At 49.0% G+C, this 24,399-nt stretch overlaps 4 protein-coding genes across 4 annotated transcripts; all 4 read right to left on the reverse strand.

Annotated features, from left to right (window-relative positions):
* Positions 1-258: 258 nt before the first annotated feature.
* LOC136526814 (L-ascorbate oxidase homolog) lies at positions 259-4,181 on the reverse strand. Its single transcript, XM_066519400.1, has 8 exons — positions 3,792-4,181; positions 3,587-3,696; positions 2,276-2,546; positions 2,087-2,189; positions 1,638-1,983; positions 1,107-1,472; positions 926-1,004; positions 259-736 (listed from the first exon to the last, which is right to left on the reverse strand). The coding sequence occupies exons 1-8, from the start codon at positions 3,951-3,953 to the stop codon at positions 524-526; spliced, it is 1,650 nt and encodes a 549-aa protein (XP_066375497.1). The 5' UTR covers positions 3,954-4,181; the 3' UTR covers positions 259-523.
* Positions 4,182-14,185: 10,004 nt separating this feature from the next.
* LOC136526428 (uncharacterized) lies at positions 14,186-14,992 on the reverse strand. Its single transcript, XM_066519094.1, has one exon. The coding sequence runs from the start codon at positions 14,990-14,992 to the stop codon at positions 14,186-14,188; it is 807 nt and encodes a 268-aa protein (XP_066375191.1).
* A 1,864-nt stretch (positions 14,993-16,856) lies between these two features.
* On the reverse strand, positions 16,857-17,363 carry LOC136526429 (uncharacterized). The gene has a single exon (XM_066519095.1). The coding sequence runs from the start codon at positions 17,361-17,363 to the stop codon at positions 16,857-16,859; it is 507 nt and encodes a 168-aa protein (XP_066375192.1).
* Positions 17,364-19,891: 2,528 nt separating this feature from the next.
* On the reverse strand, positions 19,892-20,194 carry LOC136526430 (uncharacterized). The gene has a single exon (XM_066519096.1). It carries the CDS (start codon positions 20,192-20,194, stop codon positions 19,892-19,894), a length of 303 nt encoding a protein of 100 aa, XP_066375193.1.
* Positions 20,195-24,399: the final 4,205 nt, after the last annotated feature.

Consider the following 24,399-nt stretch of genomic DNA (forward strand, 5'->3'; position numbering starts at 1 on the left):
GACGAGGGAGAAGGAGGAAGTTTAGGGGGCGCTTTGCAAAGTGATCCAACTAATCCGGCCGTTAACTATTTTGAAACTGTCCGCTTCTCTTGCACGCTGGCGCCTTTCAGGCTCGAACGCTACACGGCTATGAAGGCGTATTCTTTCTATAGACGTATTGTTCGTTTCCGACTTTCAGTGTTTCCTCAGCATCAGTTCATTCGAATAGATGAGAAATCTGACGTGTATGCAACAAAAAGAAAAATCAGGTAACTATGAATATTATCATCATCAGTGGTGTGAGCGAGGAAGCGAGAAAGCTTCCCATACAACAAATCCACCGGGATCGGAATGTTTTAACTACAATTGTTAAATAATATATGAGCTGATCGATTATCAGCGCCACAGTGCAAAACGGAACTCTGTTCAGCAATCTGAACACCTCAATTATCTCTACCCTCAGCTTCAACTTATCCCCGGAAGTTCCGGCCACCCCTTCGTGGCCGGAAACAGGCAAGGTCTTCTTGGGTTCAGGGCTTCAGCTTCAGAGAGGCCTCGTCCGGCGCCCAGAGGCCCGGCCACAGAGCAGCGCGTTCTTGGGGATCGGGTTCTCGTCCCGCCACGAGTTCACCGGCGAGTAGACGCGGAGGTAGAACTGCTGGCCGAGGTACTGCCTGGCCCAGCTCTCCGACCTCACGTTCCACATCCCCACGTTGTCCAGCGGCATGTAGATAGCTGTCCATGACTGAGGGTACACCTGAAAACATGGCCAGTGTAACACAAGTGAACATCAGTGGTTGTTCAGAGTTCAGACATCAGAGCAACTTTTGCAAGCACAGGTGTTTCTTGACTTCTTGTTATGGCACCGCAACAGTGCTGTGATGGCAATTGCATATCCGGGAAGGCGAATCACACATGGAGAGAGAGCGACCAATTTAAACGATACCTGCAATGTGTACCGAGCAATGGCGTCTCTAAGGTTGTAGCCCTGACGACTAGCCGGTGTCCACTGTCCTCCATCCATCCTGATCATCCGGAAACAAACAAAATCACACCAATCTTCAGTCATTCAGATCCAGTGATACTAAACATGTCAGGACCAGCAAGAATGGAACTAGGAGACGCACCCGACGACCCAGAACGCGTAACCGTCGATGTGCCATGACTGCACAAAGTTCTCCGTGTTTTCAAAGATGACCTCGACGTAGTCCCGCATGTTGGCCGCCATGACAGATGTCTGGAGGTAGGCGCCGCCACCCGTCGGGTTGTCGGGCATGCTGCCCAGCATGAAAACTCCCGGAATCTTGTAGAAATCAGCGACCTTAAGAGGAGTGTCGGCCGGGATGAAGGAGATGCTGTTGACTGCGTATCTCAGCTTGCCATTGATGGTTGCCCGTGAGTTGGCAAGTCTGATGGTTCTTGTGGTGTTGACAAGGCCGTAGTGGTAAGAGCCTTGAGGATTTGGCCTCGGTCCACTCGCTGTCAGATTCCACCTGTTCAGAAGGTAGGCAACAAAAGTTACCAAAGAGCAAAGAGTCAGGGAAGACAATTTTTTGATGAAAATTGAGACAGTAATGTTGTTAGGTAGTATGATATGATATCCAAAACAAAGTTTTCAGAGGAAGCTAAGATTATTGAAAGAATCGTGACAGTCTTACCGAATCGACCTAGCCTGGTTGAGAGAAAAATCGATCTCAACTGTAGGCGCTGCGGGAGGCGGTACAGTTGCAGCACCATTTGAATTGCTGTAGTGGAGGATGGCAGTGGTGGTGAGGACAGGGGTGGTAAAACGAGTGGAGACAATTATGGAGTAGTCTGCAGGTGGCTGATCAGCAGTAACAAGGAACGAGTAGGATTGGCCTAGATGGACATCGATGGATGTGTATGTGCTCTGCATGGTGTGAGACCCTTCCACCTCAACCAGGAACATGGAATGGCCTTGAATCCTTATATTCACTGATGTTGCTATGCCCACGTTCGACACCCGAAAACGATATGTTTTCCCTGGCAAGATTGTGTCAAGCAAGTTTAGCGCAACTCTACGTATATGAAGATTATTAACAGTTACCAGGCATTTTTGTCTGATGTACTCGATTATATAGTTTACCTTGGTCCACCGTAAATCTGTTGCCATTCCAGCCTTGGCCGTTAATAAGAAGGCCATCAGGAAACGGCAGGTCATTACCACTGTCCAAAATGCCTTTCAAATCCTGCGGAGATTTGTACTTGCAGTGTTAGGGGTGCACTAAAATGGGCGGTAATATGCAATGCAGGATACTTGAGGATGTAAACATACAGTGTGATTGAGCTTGAACCAGTCACCCGCCAATATGGTGAAATCACCGGCAGGTGGGTCAAACGGGACAGGGATCCTCGGCCGGCTAAGAACCCTGATGCCACCATAGCCACCGGCTGCCTTGTGAAATAAAAGGGAAGGGAAGTAGTAGTAGGTCCCGATCTGGTCCTTGAACTGCATGTTGTAAGTGAAATTTCCACCCGGAGGGATCGGGCAGTTGGTACCATACACGCCGTCTTGCCATGAGCTCCTCCTCTGCTGAATTCCTTGCCTGCAATGTAGAACAGTAAAAAAAGAGGAACAGTTAATCCTAAAAAATTGACATTGATCGACAGGGACAGTGGTCCATGATCAAGTAGCCATGAGATTGATGCATTTAACGTTCAGTATAGTCAGTCGATAGGTAATTTGGACAATGTGCATTTTCTTCTTTTTTTTCTTATACAGTTTTCGTGTGACCGCCTTAATGTGGCAAGAGTCACTCTTGTCACTCTCTTAAGGCAAAAGAAGCCACAGATCGCACTAATGTGCAAATTATCAATGCTAAAACCACTGGAGGCCCACTGATCTATGGTCTATGGAAGCATGCGTTGTTTGTACATGTGCTCTTTGCATCCTGGATTTGGAACGAAAGCGAAAGCTCAAGTAAAAGAGGGAGGGGAACTATTAATAAGGATAAAGATTGGGCGGATATTAATATATTATAAACAGTATCAGATTCTTCTACTAGCTACTAAGGAAAAGGGAGTAGTGAAAATTTTATCCTGAAGCAGCTCACTCTCCATGACATGAACGTGACATGCAGTAGCAACAAAACAAGCGCTGCAAGGCAACCAAGATTCACAGCTGCGCCTACTCTATCCAAGGAAATTTTTAACTGCCAAGTTGCACTTGGAAGGCCTGGCGTCTTCACACAAGTGTCCATGTCTAAACAGACCGATCCCACTAGTCCCAGGAACGACATAGCATGTGCCAAGGAGTTGGCATTTACCCATTTACCCGGGCACGTCAGGAGCCACTAGCGTTTAACTTCCATCGAGAGAGAGAACAGAGATGGCTGCAAGATTCAGTTCAGAGCATGATCTGGATCACGCCGTTGCAACTACAAATCTGGACCATCGACTCAGGGCCTCCGTATGAGAAAAGAGCCGACCAGTTGCATTGCATTGCATCCCGGAACATTCAGAGAGAACATGGCAATCTTGAGCAGGCAAGCTTTTAAGCGAGACAGTAAAAAAAAACAGAGCACAATTGGTAACAGGAGATTGGTGCTACTGCCTACTAGTAGTAGTAGTAATAGTAGTAGGTTACCAGGAGAGGAGGAAGGGGACCGGCAGGTTGTTGAAGACGTTGACGATGATGTTGTCGTTGGTGACGGCGTCGATCTGCGGCCCCGGGAACTGGCCGTTGATCAGTATCCCCTGCATTCGCAGTCACATCCCATCCACGCGGCCATTAGCGGATGCAGGGCCGAAAACCAAGGTAGAACAGAGGCAGTGCGGGCGGGCGGGCGTACCTCCTGCTTGACGCCGAGCGGGTAGATGTCGCCGAAGGTGACGTTCCAGGTGTAGAACCTGTAGGGGTCGTCGGCGCGCGCCTGCAGGAGCAGCGAGGCGAGGAGGACGACGACGAGGACGAGGGACGCGGGCGAGGAGGGGCCCTCCATTCTTCTACCCATCTCGCGAGTGGCGTAGTACGGCGCTACACTAGCTAGCGCTGCTATCGCCTCGCCGCTCGACCCTATTAGCTGGAGGACAGGAGCACACGGCACGAGCGGCAGGGGTCAAACAGTGTCAGCGAGGGAAGGAGGGAGGGAACGGTCGATCTGCCGCGGCGAGGGCTGGATGGAAGAGAATATAAATGAGGGCGGTGCAGGTTTTTGCACTGCGGTGAAACTCTGGATCCGAGGGGAGTGGGGTGGGGTGTGTCTGCCTCACTGTCTGCCATGGTGCTCGTGATTTCAGGGGGCGGGTGGGGTAAGTCAGTAAGTGGCATGAGCTGTACCCGCCAACTTCGCTACGCCTACGCGTGGTGGACTGGTGGGGGAGACGGAGACGGAGACGGAGACGGAGACGGAGACGGAGGTGGCGGTGGTGGTGGCGCGGGCCGTTTCGGCACCGCAGGCTCTCAAAACCCGAGGCCCGTACGCGTCGGATTCTTTGTTACAGTGGACAGTGGTCAGTGGCTAATCGGATTTCGAGTGTTTAGGGTTCAATTCACGCGGCGAGCAACTTGCATGGTAAAAATTTTAGCTTCTCTGGTTAAGTTAATCCATGCATGAGTCATTGATTAATCAGAATAAATGAAGCATGACCTTAAGGATATATGGGTATCCAAGGTTTCTCTTTGTTCTGATTAATTCATGGATATCCGCTGCATTTCTTCCGTTAGATTAATCGATGGAGCTAGATATCCATATCTCATCCTCTTTTCTCCTTTTATGACAGCCACATCTATCTCTTCCTTGTTTGACTCATTGATCACCACAAGGGATTCCACATCCATCGCTCCTATTTTTCCTTTGGTCTGCGCTGGGGTGGGGAGAGTTCGCTTAGGAGTAATTGATAAAATCTTAAAGATATCCTTAGTTTTTCTTTGTCGAAATAATTGATGAACCTAGATATCCACCACATGTTTTGTTTTATTATTAGCTAGTGACATTAAAGATATTCATATCTCCTTTCTACTTATTTGATTATTAATGATCATGTATCCACCGCTTCCATTTAGCTTAGTTAATCGAGGATCCTAAGACATCCACTATATTTTTCTGGTCAACCATCTGATAATGCTAAGGATATCCACATCTCTATGTTCAATTAGGTTATTCCATATCGATGGTAAGGATATCCCCTAATAAATACTTGTATTTGCATTTCTCTTCTGCTCTACAAAGAAAAGGGGTTTGCGTATGACGTCGAGCCATATATAGCTGCTATCCTTAGGATATCCCTCTTAAGTTTGTGCCACAGCTGTCTAGTACACGAGTAATCACCTTGTTCAAACTCCTCTAGGTGGGGATAAGCTCCTTGCAAAAACATCTGCCCCCCTAGTGCGCCATTGCGTGACACGTCGTGTAACCAAACTATTTCTCTATCTTAATACAATGATACGCAAGCCTTTTGCGTGTTTGAGAAAAAAGTTCATGCCAAATCTATGAAAAATCATGTGTCATCTAATTAATGCTTACGATATAAACCTTCAGGGTAGCCTTGTTGATGATCTCACCCTCCCCACCCCCTCTTTATTTAGTATAGGTCTATTTGGGGGTTTCAGACTTAAGAGTTTCGTATGAGATAAGAAAATCTAGTGGGTTCTCCAATAATTAAGACAAAAAAAGAGTAAATGGTAGAAGTAGAGCGTGGTGTAAAGAGTAAATGGTTTTCATATTATTTACAATGACCCTTTATAGGGTGGCACACCATTGCAAGTTATAATTATACAGCTGCCATTCTCAACAACTACATTATTCAAATATTTAGGATCAGGTTGGTTGTTGCCTTACTGCATTTGCATTGTTACTATAACTCGGGTGTGTTGAGAATTGAATCGTGCCATTGCAATTGGTCTCCACAGTTTGGCCCTCTTAGTTTGGACCTTCACCTCAAAATCTTTGCTTCAGCCTCTCACTCTTCGTACTCTAGATACTCCAGATGCGGATTTTCGTACTTCACAATCTTTATCTTGGTGAAGACCGCTCTTTCCGGCTTTGGCGAGGCCCATGTTTTCTTTGCTTCAATTCACCAACCATTTACAGAACCTTCCATATTTCAAAGGTTGGCAATACAAAGGAATTGCTACAGGCGAGCAAAGGAGCAAAGCCGACCGCTATCCCCAAAGTGTAGTCATTTCTCCCAAATTTAAGAATGTGGGTACCCTTGAAATCATTAGTTTGCAAGTTTCTTTAATGTTTGCATGTATCGGCTTGTTGCATATACCATAACTTTTATGTATTGTTTTAGTATTTGGCAACAAAAAGATCCTATAGATTGTCACAGAGACCATAGCTTTTGATAATGTGCCGGCCGGAGTTTTGTTAAAAAGTCTCCATCGAAACCATCAAGAGATTTATTGAATGGAAGATTGGCCACTAATTTCTCAACTGCTTCCATGGTGAAAGGAGCCTATAAATTGATTTTTTTTTTACCGAAAATACTATGGGGGAGATCCCCACAGTGAGCAACTTTTTAATTAATTGAAAACAGGAGAGAGGGTCTTACATACAAATCTAGCTAAAAGTATCAAGCCAAACACACAAGGATGACCTAAGGTCATCCTTAAGACGAACAGACTGAAGTTTACAGTGGTTCTTGAAATTCAATAACCAAATACTAGGGGTTGGGTCTCTTCTATGGAAGATCTTGTCATTGCGCACTTCCACAGCTCCCAAGCTGCTATTAGAGTTGCTTCTGTGAAGAAAGGTATGTTGTGGGTGCCTCGAGCTTGGGTGTACCTGTCCAGCAGAGGTAGTGATGTGTCCCGGTTGATATGTAGAGTCTCCCAGCATTCTTTTGCAAACGTGCATTCAAAGAACAGATGGTCAATGGTCTCTACTGTCACACATGACACATATATCAGTGCCCTGGACGTCGAGATGTCTTCTACGCAGCATAGTTTTGGTGTTGAGGCGATCTACCAGAACTAGCCAAGCAAACAATTTGACACACGGGGTGCATCTAGACTTCTAAATGATCTTGAAGATCGGATGTGCATCCATATTCTTGAATACCTGAGAATAGAAACGTCGTGAGGTATATGTGTTGCCCCCAAACAGGAATCCATTGATCCACTGCATCTTCGTCATATGGTATATCTTGCAACTGAGCTTGTAGAGTTTCAAGCTCTTCGAAAGCCTGCTGTGATAGAGGTAGTAGGAACAAGCTATCAAGATCAACGGCCTCCATGATTTCCAGCACTGAAGCACCCCTATTTCTGGCAAAAGAGGCCAATCTTGGATATGTTTGAGCTAGCACCGAATCTGTCCATAGATCATCCCTGAAGCAGACGGAGGAGCCATTGCCTAATTCACACCTGACAACACCTCTGAAAATGATGTTGAGTCTGAGCACATCCTTCCACCAGAAGGAGCCCGATTCTCTAGCAACATGTGGTACTTTGGTGGAGTAGTATTTATTCCAAATCAAATGCACCCAGGGGATGTCGGCCTTGTTATAGAACTTACTTAGGTGTTTCATGAGCAGAGCGTCATTTTACAGTCTTAGGTTCAAAACACCTGATCCACCTTTCTCCTTTGGTTTCATAACTATTTCCCAAGCAATCAGATTACCACCCTTTTTGCGTTCAGCGTCATTGCCTCTCCATAGGCACTGCTTCCTTGCTTGGTCAATGTTGTCGATCACCCCTTTTGGCAGCTTGATAGTGCACATTGCATAGGTGGTAATGGGTGTGATCGCAGAGTTGACCATTTCTAGTCTACCTGAGTAGGACAGCCAAGTGTAGCATGCTGAGAGTCTTCTTTCCACTCTATCCATCATTGGGTCAGGTCTTCAAATTTCGGCTTGGTTGTGCCCATGGGTAGCCCCAAATAGGTGAACGGCATTGAGCCCACATCACATCCAAACGTAGCAGCAAGATGAGACAACTTCTCTTGAGTAATATTGATAGGGTACATATGTGACTTTCTGTAATTCACATGGAGACCTGTTGAGATTGCGAAGCTGTGCAAAAGGGCCTTGAGGAAGAAGAGTTGTCTGGCATCAGCTTGTAGTAGCACTATAGCGTGTCATCCGCATATTGCTCTATAGGAGCCTATAGATTGTTGCATAGACCATAACTCTTGATGATGTGTCGGCATTCTTTAAAATGTATCCATTGAAACCATCAACTTAAGGAGATTTATTGGATGGAAGATTGGCCATACTTTGTCAATTTCTTCCATGGTGAAAGCCTAAAAGGAGCTTCTAAGCAGTCCAAGTCATATCTTGCACTAAGCAAGTGAGCAAGGTTCAGGTGCATGATTGTGGAATCAGACGAACCTAGTCTACCCTTGTAGGATTTCCATACAAGTTGAACTTTACCTTCATTGTCTAATATTTGGTTGCAAAGACTATCTCTAAGTGAGGTGATTGTTTTCTTCTATGTTTGATTGTGGCGTTATAAGCTTGGGAAAAGTATCTATTTTCATGCCAAAACTTAACCCACTTGACTCCACTTTGTTTCTTGTAAATCCTCCTCTTTAGTTCAATTAACTGATGATCTTAAGGTATCACTAATACTTATACATCTAAGTTCCTGCTTGCATTGGGCGAGTTTCCCTCCCATTTAATAATTTGGATAAAAGTTTCAATTACATCCAAATATCCAATCAAACACTTACACATGAAAGTATGGGAGTATTGTCCTTCTTTGTAATCTCAAAAAAAATCGCCCTTCTCTTGACTTATTTAATTAATTGTTCATGTTATATCAATATTCTAAATCGAGGAAACACACTTGGATCCTTGATGACACCATTAAGTAGCAATGCACCTGAGAAACTTGATATGGATTCCGTACTGTCTGATGTCTCTTTCTTTCTTTCTCTTTATCATTTATTAGGTCGTTAGTCACCGCGGGTTTGCTGCCTGTTAATTTGTGCCTCCACTCAGTGTTTATTGTTCATGTTAACGTTTTTTTCTTTCTTTCAATTTATGCCTGAGCTTCATAAATAGTAATGCGTGCAAATTCGGACGCTTGTAACCTGTTCGGTTGGCTGGTTCGTATCGTTGCTGGTTCGTAAAGAAGTACTGCTGGCTGGTTTGTATAAGAGAAAAATACTATTCCAACTAAAAATTTACGATCATTTACGACAAGTCACGGTCAAACGAACATGTTGTTGGTCCTAGTCCTGTGCTTGCGTGAGAGCAACCGAAACAAAGCCCGTGGAGACCAAAACGGCAAAACCCCAAACCATCGACAACGAGAACCATGCAAGTAGGTACTTGCATCATCTCATCTCAAGATTAAAACCGGACCTACGTACTGGCGCAGCAGGAGCCAGTAGTAGTTACCCGAGAATTGAAGCAAGGTCGATCGCCGGCTCGACGCGCTCCTCCAGTGGCCACGAACGAACAGCACTCGAGCAGAAAAGCCGGCGGCGAAAGCAAAAGCCCACGGACCTTCCTGTTGGTTTTGCCTGCTTCCGCTTCTTCTGCTTCTAGAGCGGCAGCGAGCGAGCGTCCGATTGACCCCGCTACGGGTAACAGCAGCAGCTACCACGCCGAGCCCCGTTGCACCGACAAAAATGGAGCAGCATCCTTCACCGTTCACCGACAGGGTTCAAACGGGTAGGTGGGGCGCTGTGAATGTGATCGTGATTATTGGGGGTGCAGGCTTTCCGATTGGTTGAAACCAGCACCGGTACTGTACAAAGCGGACGAGTGTGGCTGGTGTCAGCACTCAGCCACAGTGCGAGTTAACGAAGCGGGCCGCGTTTAGTTCGGCCACCGAATCGGCGCTGCCGGATTCGGGTTGGCACTGTAGATACTGTAGCGTTTTGTTTTTATTTGATATTAATTGTCCAATCGTTGAGTAATTAGGCTCAAAACGTTCGTCTCGTAAAGTACAACCAAACTGTGCAATTAGTTTTTGATTTCGTCAATATATAGTACTCCATATATATACCGTAAATTTGATGTGACGGATAATCTTCTTTTTACGTAGTGCTAAATTCTAGAATTTGGGACAACGTGGCCTAGGCTTAAATTCATGTGTGGCAGTCCGTCGGCTGGCCCACTCCGTGTAAAAAACGGTACGGAAGTTAAAAGAGTTTTCAGTTTGAATATTTGTTTTTAAAAAATATATATACATTTGTAATCGTCCATACTACTACCTACGCACACACATATCAAGATTAAAATTTTAAAAACTTTAACCAATAATTAGGCTAATAATTTTTAACTATTATAATACAAACTTTATAGTTAGGGCTTGTTTGGTTTAGCTACTAAAATCAATGACTAAACTTGTCGGTGTTTCGAGTTACCACCAATGAATAAATTTCTAGTATTGCGTGTCTGGTTCGGATAGTGTGCTTAGAGGACCCGAGGTTTATACTGGTTCGGGCAGAACGTCCCTACGTCCAGTTCATCACTGTTGCTCGTGTTACTAGCATGGAAAATTTGTAGTAGGTTACAAACGGGCGCGAGAGGGACATGACCCAAGTCTCTAGCAGAAAGAATGAACAGGTGCCGAGAGCTCAGTTGCTGCTCGATCGTGTGCTTGTGTTGTGCTTTAATCGGTTCAAAGTTCGATGGGTTCGTGATGGTTCGATCAGGTCTGGCCCGGATCAATGTGATGCAAGTCCTCCTCCATGGGACACCCTGCTTTATCTTTTATAGACTAAGGGAAAGCACGGGGTACAGCGGAGGAAAAGAGAAGAAACGAGGGGGAGAGGGCCTTCAGGATCGCTATGTCATTCTTCTCCTTCATGCGGGTCCCGCCGATACTGTAGATGTCAACAGGGACGACGCCACATCGCGGTCTTGTCCGTCACTGGCGCCATGCACAGGCGTCGTCTGCCGGTCATGTCACTCCACTCCATCCTGGCGGACGTCGTGGTGAACCGACGTGCCTGTCAGTGTTCGTACGAGGGTTAGGCGGAACAGCACCAGTACGTCCGACGCTATTCCTGATGTGAATCCCTAGACATGGCCCGTCATGGCCACGGGTTACATCGGGACATGCCGGTCTTTTCCTTGGCATCAGAGTTTTGACTCAGACCCATACGCTTGGACTTGGAATGGTTGACGGCGGTATGGGACCCCATCGGACGAGACGGAGCCCGCACCCGAGGGGTCGGGCGAGGCGGGGCCTGTGACCGTGGGGTTGGGTGAGGCGGAGCCCGTGACCTCGGAGTCAGGTGAGGCGGAGCCTACCCCTAGAGGTCGGACGAGGCAGAGCCTTCCCCCAAGGGTCGAGCGAGGCTGAGCCCACGGCCTTGGTATCAGGCGAGGTAGAGCCCGCGGCCTCGGTGTCGGACGAGACGGAGCCCTTCCCCAAAGGTCAGTGAGGCAAAGACCACGGCCTCAGGGTCGGGCGAGGCGGAGCTCGTGGCCTTGGTGTCGGGCAAGGCGGAGCCCTCCCCTAGGGGTGGGGCGAGGCAGAGTCCGCAACCTTAGTGTCGAGTGAGGTAGAGCCCTTGGCCTCGGTGTCGGGCAAGACGGAGCCCTCCTCCAGGGGTCGGGCGAGGCGGAGGTTGCGCGCCTGGGGGTCGGTTGGAGCTATAGTCGCGCTCTTTACTGCTCGGATGAGTCAATATTGATGGTCATTAGCTCCTCCTCTTCGGGTACCCTAGTATTGGTCTCCGATAGTAGCCCCCAAGCCTACGGAGGAGTAGAATACTCCTTTGAAGACTTTTCCAAATGGGAGGACTTTGAGGGCCCTGGCCTTCTTTTGTCGCCCACAGCGCGACCTAGGGATGGTGATTCCCTTTCATTGAGATCAGACTCCTCGGGGGTATAGCCGTGAGATTTGATGGGTCAGAAAAGGTCTTTCCTAATTTTGACCCCTACAGGGGTCTGTTGTTCTACGATCGTGCGTTCGGTCTTCATACGAGTCCAACTTTCCTCTAGCCCCCGCACATAGCGGGGGTCCGGTTGAGGGTCGGCTCATCTTTGGGATCGTCACCCCGTTCACGGTTTCCACAACCGGAGGGGTTGAGCCATGCCATGATTTTCCTCTATGGGCGAGCCATGGTGCTCTGTTCGAGTGGGGCCCCGGCATCCCATTCGCGGGGATCTGGCTTGGGTCAGCTAGTGACCGACTCTAGATCCTCAGCGGTTAATCCATATAGTTCTCAGGGCCAAGCGAGACCAAGATACGCTCTTGACCATCTGAGGAAGTTAGCGTTCATAGCCATTAGCTTCCTTCTTCTGGGTATCCCTAATACTGATACCCGACAGTAGCCCCCAAGCCTATGGAGGGGTAGGATACTCCTTCGAAGGTTTTTCTAGACAGAAGGATTATGAGGATCTTTATCTCCCTTTGCAGGCCATGGGATGTCTTGGTATGGTTGAGTTTCCTTTTCCATCGTGTTCAGACTCCTCAGGAGCATGTAGCTACGCAATTTGGGGGATCAGAGAAGATCTCTCTTGATTCTGATTCCTCCCTAGGATCTGACCGATCCACCATTGTTATGCAACCGCGTATTCGATCTCCTTGCAAGTCCAACTCTTGAGCCCCTGCATGCAGCAAGGGTTCGGTCGAGGGGTCGGCTCATCTTAAGGTCGTCCTCCCTTAAGCGTTTTTTCGATAAAACTGAGGGGCTAAGCCATGCCATGTTTTCCTCGATGGACGAACCATGGTGCTCGATGAGCTATTAGCGGGCAAGTTTGAGTAGGGCCCTAGCTTCCCGTTCACGGGAGTCCGGCATGGGTCAGCTGGTGACCGACTCTAGGTTCCTGACGGCCAGTCCATATAGTTCTCAGGTCTATTCGACCAGTCCAGGGCTCGTTGCCTTTCTTCGAAGAAAAACCATGGACTGTGCTCTGTCAAGACTCAAACATGGGCTGGGATGCCCACGGTGCTCGTGCGCCCTAGTATTGGCTGCTAGCGAGCCCATCCTATTTCACCCCTCACTCTAAAGGTGCCCTAGAGCAGTTTGCGAACCCGTTTATGGGCCAACCTTCGAACTCCTAGTCCTTAATGGGATGTGGAAGCATTTTTAGCTCCGTATCCCTACTTATCTGCGGCAGTTTTTAGCCCATCGAGGGGGCCGAACCGCTATCTAGCGCGCCCTTCAAGGAGCGACCGGGGGTGGCGTGTGCACGATTCCCGAAGGGGTGAAGTGATGGGGCATGGTGGGCGCGTCGATATAGGCAGACGGTTTGCCTCTCGTCTCACCCTGCCTTATAAATAGTGGGCTCCCCTTCATGTTTTGGCACACCAAACTACAATCTTGCCTTCTCCGCCTTTCCACTGTCGTCGTTTGGATCTGCTGCCTCTACTAGTCTTCCACCAACGCCCTAGATCCATAGCTTTCGCTTCTCTGTTGTCGCCAAAAAGTCCTCGCTCCTCTGTCTTCACTTTCCATGGAGTCATGGTACTGTTTCGACGTCACCCACGCATGCATGGAGGGCCTCGTCAAGCGTGGTCTTCTTCGCGAGAGGACTTACGTGATGGAGTGGCTGGTTCCTAGCCACGAGGAGGTGTCGATGCTGCCCGACGGTTACATCATCTCCTTCGCACCCTTCCATGAGCGTGGGCTCATGATTCCCCTTCATCAGTTCTTTCGGGGGCTACTGCACCACTACCAGGTCGAGCTGTAGCACCTTATTCCCAATGGGATCCAGCACATCACAACCTTCATCACGATGTGTGAGGGGTACCTGGGGATCGAGCTACACTTCGAGTTGTGGAGGTACTTCTTCGCATCTCCCTGCACAGGAAGAAGGATAGAGGCGGGGAGATCCCGGTGCTGATGGGTTGCGCGGGCATCCACCTTCAAGGGTAGCGGGCGGCCGAGTACATGCCCTACTAGTTGTCTAGATCCAACAAGGGGTGGCACGTGTAGTGGTTCTACTTGAAGAACGACCCTGTTGCCCCCTTGCCGGACTTCATCGGGCGCTTGATTGAAGAGGGGCCGCCGACGTGGCCGTGGGGGCCACCCGACAAAGAGAAGAAAGGATGTGCGACATCCTCAAGGCTGTCGTGTCACTAAGGAGCCGTGGCCTTTGTGGGGCTAGCGTTGTTGGAGCATATCACACGAGAAGGGTGGCACCACTGATGGCACGCGCCCTCCCATGGTTTGGGATGGTGCCCGTCATGGGACTTGGTGGGACGGTGCTCGCTCAAGGGCCGCTTCGCAACAGCGAGATTGCGCAGCGCATCAAGGAGGCAACAGATGAGTCTGATGCCATGATCCTGATCCTAGGACATCTCATGATGCAGCCAGAGCCGGGTTTCATCGAGCTACCGGTAGATTTGGGCTTTTGGGCCTTTGTCACACCTATACTTGGCCATCGGGCCAGCCCGGCTCGGCACGGCACGGGCCCGTGCCAGGCACGGCCCGGAGGATGTCGGGCCGGCACGGCACGCGGGCCTCCCGGGCCGTGCCCAGCCGGGCGTCGTGCCTGACCAAGGGCCCAGGCACGGCCTGCTGGGCCATTTTTTGGGCCGGGCCAGCCCGAGAAGGCACGGCCTGCCAAGCGTTCCAGGCTGGCCCGAGGCCCATAGAGAGAGGGAAGGGGAGAGCAGGAGGCAAGGGCAGCCACGGGGAGCGGCCGCCGCCACCGGCGCGCTCGCCCTGGAGGCTGGATGTGGGGCCGCGTGGGGAGGTAAGGAGGCGGCGATTGCAGGTCGGGCCGGCCCGAGGCCCACCAAAAGCGACAGAGAGGAGGCCAGAGGGGGAGGCGAGGAGTGGAGGTGGCGACGGCCGCCGGCGAGCTTCCCCCTGGGTCGCTTGATGCCGGATCCGGCGGAGGAGGCGAGTCCGGCGAAGTAGCGGCCGGATCCGGCAAAGTAGCTAGTGGAGTTGGCGCCGCGGAGGGGATGGAGGCCGCTCCGCTCAAAGCCGTGCGGGGGCGCAGAGGAGGCGGCCAGATCTAGACGCGCGGGGGGCCGTGGAGGCGGCGGCCGCCGCCGCACTCGACGCCGTCGCGCGAGGGGCCATGGAGGTGGAGCTCTGGAGGCGACAGCATGGGGATGGGGGAGGCGGAGTGGAGTGGAGGTGGAGGCGGCGGCGTGGCCGGGGATGGAGCACGCGGTGCCCGCTGCCATGAGCGGACGCGCCCACACCTGGCCGGCGAACGAAGAGAGGGAGCAAGGCAGAAGAGCGATGCTGCGACCGCGAGTGGGGAGCGCCGGAGCGGGGAGGGAGGGGAGCTAGGGAGCGGCCGAGCGGGGACAGGGAGGGAGGGGAGCCGGGACGGGAGGGGGATTTAGGGATTTAGGTTCAGGGGGGACGGTGGACAGGGGGTGGGGACGGCCGAGCGGAGTGGCCTGGGCGCCTGGCTGGCTGGCTCTTAGCAGGCCAGCTTGCCGGGCCATTCGGTACAGGAGCAGGCCGTGCCGTGCCAGCCCACGGGCCTGAGCAGCGGCCCAGGCACGGCCTGCTACCTCGGGCCGGGCCAGCCCAGGCCCACATGTTACCGGGCCGTGCCGTGCTCGTGTCGGGCTAAAAAAACGTGCTTCGTGCCGTGCCGTCGTGCCTCGGGCTGCATGGCCAAGTATAGTCACACCACTGCTAGAGCATGCAGCTGTGAGGGTAGTGAACCATGCTGTAGATGAGCGGATGAAGAAGGACGACAAAAAGAAGAAATGGTGGCAAAGGAGCATGACAACACCCAGCAGCGGATCAACCTCCTAGAGGGTGATCTCGAGGGGGCCGTGGCAGAGGCGATGACCGCTAGACTCACCATGTAGGTCATCCAGCGCTAGGAGTAGTCTTAGAACTTGGAGGCTGAGGTGGCCTGGTAGCATGATGAGGCAAGCAAGCTCTAGGTGGACGTGGACGGTAAGCCCCTGGTCTTCCTTTGCTGTCCTTCTCTCTATGATCCATGGTAGGCTTTTTGATATGGCTTGTGTGTGTTTTGGGTAGGTCTTGATCACAGGCTCAGGGCAGAGGTGACGAAGAGCCGCAACCTAGAGAAGGAGCTTGGTGAGGTTAAGGCCACCCTCCTAAAGGAGAACGATGAGCACGATGCCCTATGTGTCGCCGTCCAACTGGTCTGCGATGACCTCAAGATGGCCTCGACGTAGGAGACGAGCTTGCTCGCAGTCCGCGCCATCCGAATCATGGATCAGATGCGTGAGATGGTGAGGGACACACTTTGCTTCGGCGTTCATCGATCATTCACGATCGCTCGTTGTCATTATGAGAACATCGATCTAGAGACGATGAGCCAGGGCTTCAGGCCTGGTTACTCCAACGCCAAGCTAGAGGACATCAAGAAGGAGGTGGCCCCTCTGGCATAGGATTTATCTGCCAAGATAGAGGATGAGATCATCCTCCTAAAAAATTAGTTAGTTAGGCCAAATAGTGACCTTGTTATAAATGGACATATTTTAATTTCTGCTATGGTTGAACAATCTTTTAGTTCTTCATCCTTTCTTTTTTTATAAAAAGGTTAATGTGTTCTGACCCTTTCTATGGTTAAGGCTGTAAAGCTTAGGATATGAGCGAAACAACTCTGATCACGCTGGTAAGCAAAAACATCGTGGCCGCTGAGGCGTAGGTTTCTTGCAGTTCGACCAGTTTTACTCATGGTTTGTTTCCGCAACCCTTACTTTGAGATCTTAATATAAGGGAGGGTTAGGTGCAGAGAATGTCTTTGAGTAGATATACTCTTATCAGCCTCTGAGTGATGCTCGACCCCCTACCATTGCTGAGGTCGGATGTCACTAAAGATAGAGGGAACGATAGCGAAACCGATAAGAGAAAATGTTTTCGTATTTTAGAAATGTCATTCTTAAGTATATGCATAGGTTAGGGGTAAAAGTGACGTGGCTACTCGATGTTCCATGCATTGGCAGAGACCTTGCCATCAATGGTCTTAAGCTTGTAGGTGCCTGGTCAGAGCACCTCCATGACGGCATACGGTCCCTCCCACGGCGGAGAGAGCTTGTGACAGTTTTTGTTGCTCTAGACGAGGCGGAGTACCAGGTCCCCGACATTGAAGGACCGCCCCCTCACCTGATGGTTGTGGTACCGGCACAATGCCTGTTGGTACTTGGCTGAGCAAAGGAGGGAAACATCACGCGCCTCGTCGAGTTGATCCATGGCGTCTTCAAGGGATGCCTTGGCTCCCTGCTCGTTGTACGCCCTAACCCTCGGTGCCCCATAGTCAAGGTCAGTAAGGAGGATAGCCTCGGAACCATAGACCATGAAGAAGGGTGTGTAGCTGATGGCTCGGCTAGGGGTCATCCTTAAGCTCCAGAGCACCGTGGGAAGCTCTGTGACCCAACGCTCTCTAAACTTGTTCAACCTGTTGAAAATCCTAGGCTTGAGACATTGTAGGACCATGTCGTTTATGCACTCAACTTGCTTGTTCATGCGAGTGTGCACCACAACAGCCCAATCAATGCGGATGTGGTATTCATCACAGAATTGGAGGAACTTCTTCCTAGTAAACTGTGTGTCGTTGTCCATGATAACAGAGTTCGAGACTCCAAAGCGATGGACGATGTCGAGGAAGAATAATACGGCCTACTCAGACTTGATCATGGAGATTGGCTAAGCCTCTATCCACTTTGTAAACTTGTCTATGGTGATAAGCAAGTGTGTGTAGCCCCCGGACTTGATCATGGAGAGGTTCGACCATATCAAGCCCCCAAACCATGAACGACGACATGATGGGGATCATTTGGAGTGCTTAGGCCAGTAGGTGGGTCTGCTGGGCGTAGTATTGACATCCTTCATAGGTGCACACAATCTGCTCAGCATCGGCCACCGCGGTCAGCCAGTAGAAGCCCTATCAGAACGCATTTCCAACCAGTGTTCTAGGTGTGGCATGATGTCCGCAGACCCCACCGTGAATGTCCTTCAGCAGTTGCCTCCCTTGTTCGGTGGGAATGCAACGTTGTAGGATCCTAGTGTGGCTTCGCTTATAGAGCTCCTCCTCGATAATGACGAAAGACTTGGCTTAGCGTGCGATCCGCCAGGCCTCCATCTTGTTCATCGGGAGCACTTCATGGAGAATCCAATTGAGGTACGATGTCCTCTAGTTAGATAGAGGGTCGGGCTCTGCCACTGGACCTTCACCAAGCTCCATGACCAGGGCAAGCAGCTTGTCCTCGGTCTATCCCTGTTCCTCATAGTGGATCGAAGGTTTGTGCTGATCACTAGCAAAGACGCTCGTCGACACTGGCTATTGGCTAGACACCATCTTCTCTTGTGTGTCGGGCGCCTCGTTGAGCCACCTTGGGATGTGATTAAGTTTGAGGCCATCGAACTTGTCCTCCATCTGGCAGACTTCTCGGCAGTAGGTGGCCATCTTGGTGTTGTGGCAGCTTGACTCCTTCATTATTTGACCGATGACCAGCTATGAGTCACCTCAGACATCAAGCCATCGGATGCCCAACTCAATGGCAATGCATAGGCTGTTTGATGAGCACCTCATATTCGACCACATTATTGGAGGCGGAGAAATAGAAGCAGACCACGTACTTCATGCATATCCCGAGGGGTAAAATGAAGACCAGCCCCATGCCGGCGCCTCTCTTCATTAGTGACCCATTGATGTACATCGTCAAGTACTCTTGGTCAACGGCTGCTGGCGGCATCTGGACCTCGGTCCATTCCACAACAAAATCGGCCAGTGCTTGGGACTTGATGGTCGTTCAAGGGGCATACAAAATGCCCTGACCCATCAGCTCGAGTGCCTACTTAGTGATTCTTCCTATGGCGTCCTGGTTTTAGATGACCTCGCCGAGAGGAAAGAACGTCACGACCGTCACCTAGTGTGACTCGAAGTAGTGATGCAGCTTCCTCTTGGCGATTAGGACGGCATACAAGAGCTTCTAGATTTGTGGGTAGCGAGTCTTGGAGTCAGACAAGACCTCGCTAATGAAGTATATGGTGCGCTGCACTTTGAGGGCGCGTCCTTCTTCCTCTTGCTCTACCACTAGGGCGGCGCTGACCACTTGTGTGGTGGCCGTGATGTAGAGCAGGAGCGACTCTCCATCGATCAGGGGGACTAGGATCAAGGCTTTTGTCAAGATTTCCTTAACTTTGTTGAGTGCCTCCTGAGCCTCGGGAGTCCACACAAACTAAATGGTCTTGTTCAGAAGTTGATACAGCGGGAGGCCTCATTCGCCGAGGCATGAGATGAAATGGCTAAGCACGGCGAGGCACCCCGTGACTTGCTGCACTCCCTTTAGATTCTAGATCGGACCCATCCTCATTATGGCTGAGATCTTCTCTAAGTTGGCTTCGATGCCGCACTTGGAGATGATGAACCCAAGCAGCATGCCCCTTAGGATCCCAAAAACACATTTTTCAGGGTTGAGTTTGATGTCGTTTACTCGTAGTTTTGTGAAGGTCCGCTCTAGGTCATCTATGAGCTGGTCGGTCCATTTGGACTTGACCATGATGTCATCTATGTAGGCCTCAATGGTTCGCCCGATGAGATCTCTAAAACACTTGAGCATACATCGCTAGTATGTAGCACCCGCATTTTTTAGACCGAAAGGCATCATGATATAGCAGAACGACCCAAATAGGGTGATGAAAGAAGTCACGAGCTGGTCTGACTCTTTCATGGCGATCCGATGGTACCTGGAGTATGCATCAAGGAAGCAGAGGGTTTCGCACCCTGAGGTCGAGTTGACTACTTGATCTATATATGGCAAAGGAAATGGATCCTTTGGACACGCCTTATTAAGACTCGTGTAGTCAACACACATTCTTCATTTCCCATTCTTTTTTTATACAAGGATGGGATTGGCTAACCACTCTAGATGATACACTTTCTTGATGAATCTGGCTGCTAAAAGCTTAGTGATCTCTTCGTCGATGGCCCTACACTTCTCCTCGTCGAAGCGCTGCTTCATCGGCTTGGAGTCCGGCCTGATCTTCAAGGCATGCTCGGTGACTTCCCTTGGGATGTTTGGCATGTCCAAGGGTTTCCACGTGAAGATATCTCTATTGGCATGGAGGAAGTCGACGAGTGTGCTTTCCTATTTGGAGGAAAGCATGGTGCCGATGTGCACCACTTTGCCCTTAGAGCTACTAGGGTCTACGAGGACCTCCTTGACGTCCTCCATGAGCTCAAAGGATCCAGCCGATTGCTTGGAGTTAGGTGCCTCCTCGGTAGTCCCTTCCTTGATGACCGTGAGCTCCTTAGAGGTGATGATTGTCAAGGCATGCTCGCAGCACTCAACCTCACACTCGTAAGCGTGCTGGAAGGTGGTGCCGATGGTGATGACCCCACGTGGGCCTAGCATCTTGAGCTTTAGGTAGGTGTAGTTGGGGACGACCATGAACTTCATGTAGCATGGTCATCCTAGGATGGTGTGGTAGGTCCCATGGAATCCCACCACCTCGAAGGTGAGGGTCTCTGTCCTGTAGTTGGTCAGATCCTCGAAGGTGATGGGTAGGTCAATCTACCCAAGCGGTATGGCTTGCTTCCCTGGCATGATGTCATGGAAAGGCGCCCCGATCAGTTGGACGCACGACCGGTCGATGCCATGGCATCAAGTGTCTCGGCGTACATGATGTTGAGGCTACTGCCTCCATCCATCAGCACCTTGGTGAGGCGCTTCATGCCGACGATTGAGTCGACCACGATAGTATCATTTCCAACTTGCTGATTTACTATTTGAAATCTCTGATTGAAAACATTAGGATCTGTATCTCTATGAATCCTTTAAACTGATGGTGTTATTTTTTGATCTGACGGTGGTATTTGGCCTAATGTACCAAAATTAACCATCTGATTCTGAACTTGCCTATTGGCTGTTACACATGTTGCACTGATGATCCAGGATTATATTGCATTTTATGAGTAGTAGCACCCTAAATTTGCTTAGATGAATTCTGAATTGCCTGGGCATCATCACTCTTAGCTAGTGTTGCTTCTTGATAGCTAGTACTGGCTTGATTAGTCCCCTGAGTCGATGGATACGGAATATTATAATAAGTCGGTCTAACCTGATCAAGTGGAAATCCATGAAACATCTCCTTCATGGTATTGTGGAACATATTCAAGAAAGTTGTATTATGATTCAGCATTGCATCATGAACAGATTTGTTGACAGCTTCTACAAAGAAACGTCTATCATCAGCTTCGTCTATATCTGACTGTACATGCATCAAAACTCTCAGTAGTGGATATTTCTAAACAACTTTATTGTCACGTGTTTTGGTGTATGACAACAAGCACTTATTCTGAAACACTTCTATAGCCTTACCAATGATATCTTTATACTCATCAAGTAAGTCTTCATAAGGTTCCATAATAATGTCCTTGTTGTTGTGAACCACCATGATGATTGTGGTCCCACTGGGCGTGCCAAAAAGTGTGTTGACATAAAAATATAGCGATGTGATCAACACATAGCAAGCGAGAGGATCTGAGTGGAACGAGACCAGAGATCTGCTTGGCTTCAACACAGAACCAACTGATTCTGAAAACCCAACGATGTGCTAGTTAATTTGACCTACAATTGACACGGAGAGAAAATCATATCAGCAATTTAAGGTGGAACATGTCGGTGTTGCACCAGACAGTTCCAAATATATGGCTAGATAGTCGATTCAATAAGGCTATCGACTAAATAGTCGATATCTAGCGTATCCATGAAATGAAGAACTTTAAATCAAGGATTATTGGCTAATATTAAATGATAATGATATGAATCAAAATAACCGATGCTCATGGATCATAGCAGATTTATCATGACTGGTTAATCTAAACAAAAACAAGTACAATACTCCCAAATACAAAATCAGAAGATCTTTCCTTAAAATTCTAATATATATGACCAAATGGTCGATTGATGTCATTGATCGATTAGAGAATTGATAATCAGCAAAGAAGCAATGTAAGAAAGCATCATCGGCTCAATGGGCTCAATGGAACATGATCGATATAAAGCATCGAGCCGATAAGTTTGATGAAAAGAGTATAACATGTGAATAAATCGACTGTCTAATATAAGTGAATCTACGAACAGTTTGAATCTAATCTATTATCATCAACAGTGAGGTTCGATCGGATTGATGCAGCTATGGTAATGACAACAAACTAAAGCCAAAGAATCTATAAAACCATCTATATGTTGATAGATTCATGAAAACATACTATATGCATGAGAGTATAGGCAAATCGGCTAAAATAGCCGATGCAGTCATAGCAAACAAACAGTGTACATATGTTGATCATGAATAAGACCATTAATCGATAATTTCTAATCTAAAGTCTTGCCAGTAAGGTTCAACCAGATCGATGCAGTTATGGTAGTGTTATTATATTAGATCTTATTTACTAGTGAGTTTATTCAAGATTGAAACATATCTTTGGATACATACTATGTTTGATTAGAATTTAGCCATCAATTATTAGATTTAAAGCGTGACCAATTAAGATGATATGATGTCGATCCATCTCTATCTCAATCGGATGATTTTGTTATAATTAATAAAACATTAATTATAGCAAGATCGATAACTGGTGAATCAACCAAAAACAACAAGGAAAATCTTACTAATCTTAGCAGATTCGATAACTGGTGATATTGTATTAAAAACAAGTTATTTAACACAAGATTAATAACTTTGATCTATATTATGATTCGTATGAGATCAATTAGCTAATGCAGCCTTATAAACTACGATACAGATTGATAACTAACTTATATTATGGCTCATAAAAGATCAATCAGCTGATGCAGCTTTACAAGCATAATACAAGTCATGATAGTACTCATAAGCAAGCTGAAGGTCAATCAATCGATGCAGCCCTGTTTGCTGAAGAACTCGCCGAGATCTACAGTACACCTACTCCTAATGCGATGGTGAAAGCCAGAAAGATTGTATTAATTGAATATGTTTATTTTTTTGTACAATAACCAGGGTCTAATATTTATACCCGGAACCTAAATATGAATCCTACTCAAATACGACTCATAGCAATTCTTGGAATAACAGAAAACTTTTTAACTTAATAGTAACTTGGACCCTAATTTTCCTTATTTGTAGAGTCTAACACATCTTCTTGGCGCCATTCAAGCATAGCCCATTGACGCCATCTACTGACGTCATTTATAAAATAGCCGATTCTAACATCACATCTAAATCAGCTGATACCAATTCACATCTAATCGATTCCTTGATGACACAATCCTGAAAGCTTCGAGTTCCCGCATTCTTCTTTCCAAATTTTGGTGTAAACAACAGCATGGACGGTTCGGCCTCGTAGACCTTATGGCATGTGATCTTTTGGCGATGCTTGGAGTCATAGGCCGCCGTCCCACTGAAGATCATAAGGCAGCCGTCTAAGGTTAGAAAGCCGCCATCCTTCCCCTTGGCATCATTTGTCGTCGGCTCAGGCTTCTTTCTCTGGTTCCCCTTATCAGAACCGTCGGACAGGAACCACATCAAGAGGGCTGAGACGCTCATGCATCGGGACCATGGCAAGTCCCCCACCATCGCCTAGTGCCTGGTGGATGGACACATCCTAGCCATGTTGCCCTAAAGACATGCGCTGATTGGCATCGAGCTCGCGTCACCGAGATAGCGACCTTTCCACCTGTTGCACCGCTGCTCGCTCGAGCAGCGTGCGGATCTCATGGTGGGCCAAATGGTCTTCGGGTGTCATGGGCTATGGGAGCCTTTGGAGTGGGGCCACCACAGCAGCTATGTTCTGACTTGTTCGGGAGAAGTGCGGGAGGCCTCCTTTGTCCTCGACGATCCTCCGGTTTACATCGTGGGCAATGGCGCATGCGCGGACATCGTACCCACGGCGCTCAATCTCACGTTCAAGGTTCGCGTGCTCTTTGCTCTAGCTGGAGGCGTGCATCTTTGAGCTCCTAATGCTACGCCCTTAGCTGTTCCACCTGCATACGGGGAAGGGCCCCCGCATCTTCTTCGACTTTGTCATTGAAGTCGTTCGATGGGGTAGCCCCTCCCTCATAGACACCTTTGACGCATCCTTCGGGGGTACCTACCATAAATTCTCACGAGGGGTGATGGCTCTCCCTACTAGAGTCAGAGGTTGAGATCGACTCTAAATCTCCTATGAGAAGGTCATGGAAAGACTCCACGACGTAATCGGCCATTCCCACAAATTCATCATCCGTGGGGGGCGAGTATGTGCGCTGTGCTGCGAGGTGACCAACGGTCCTCACGGCATTGCGTAGACCAAATGGGAACGCTATCGGGGCATCTCTGGTGAGATATTCTAGGGAGAGCGGCTCCCCTTCGGCAAGTTGCGTCATGACATTGGCAAAGGAGAAGGTGAGGTAGTGCACATCCTCCTAGGACGGTCTAGGTCCTCGGAAGGCATTGAGCTGACGCTCTAGCCTCTCATAATCGAAGCCAAGGAGTTGGTAGCTCCCGAGGACATGGGCCTTCGGTGTGCGTAGCTATAGCTTCTTAGGGGCTTCGACGGTTGTGTCGAGGCCAGTGGAGCAAAGAAGTTGGATGAGGGCAGGAGCCTGCGCTAGTTCTCCCTCCATGGCGATGA

Source organism: Miscanthus floridulus, chromosome 19, assembly GCF_019320115.1.
Source record: "Miscanthus floridulus cultivar M001 chromosome 19, ASM1932011v1, whole genome shotgun sequence".
In the NCBI taxonomy this organism is placed as follows: Eukaryota; Viridiplantae; Streptophyta; class Magnoliopsida; order Poales; family Poaceae; genus Miscanthus; species Miscanthus floridulus.

What these genes read in the sequence shown, in the direction of transcription:
- LOC136526428 (XM_066519094.1), bottom strand. Translation starts at nt 14,992, where the DNA reads ATGGCAGCGGGCACCGCGTGCTCCATCCCCGGCCACGCCGCCGCCTCC.
- LOC136526814 (XM_066519400.1), bottom strand. Translation starts at nt 3,953, where the DNA reads ATGGGTAGAAGAATGGAGGGCCCCTCCTCGCCCGCGTCCCTCGTCCTC. An exon ending in AACCAGGCTAGGTCGATTCG is followed by an intron (nt 1,473 to 1,637) that starts GTAAGACTGTCA and finishes CCTTCTGAACAG; the next exon opens with GTGGAATCTGACAGCGAGTG. An exon ending in TTGCTCGGTACACATTGCAG is followed by an intron (nt 737 to 925) that starts GTATCGTTTAAA and finishes CCATGTTTTCAG; the next exon opens with GTGTACCCTCAGTCATGGAC.
- LOC136526429 (XM_066519095.1), bottom strand. Translation starts at nt 17,363, where the DNA reads ATGGACAACGACACACAGTTTACTAGGAAGAAGTTCCTCCAATTCTGT.
- LOC136526430 (XM_066519096.1), bottom strand. Translation starts at nt 20,194, where the DNA reads ATGGTCGTCCCCAACTACACCTACCTAAAGCTCAAGATGCTAGGCCCA.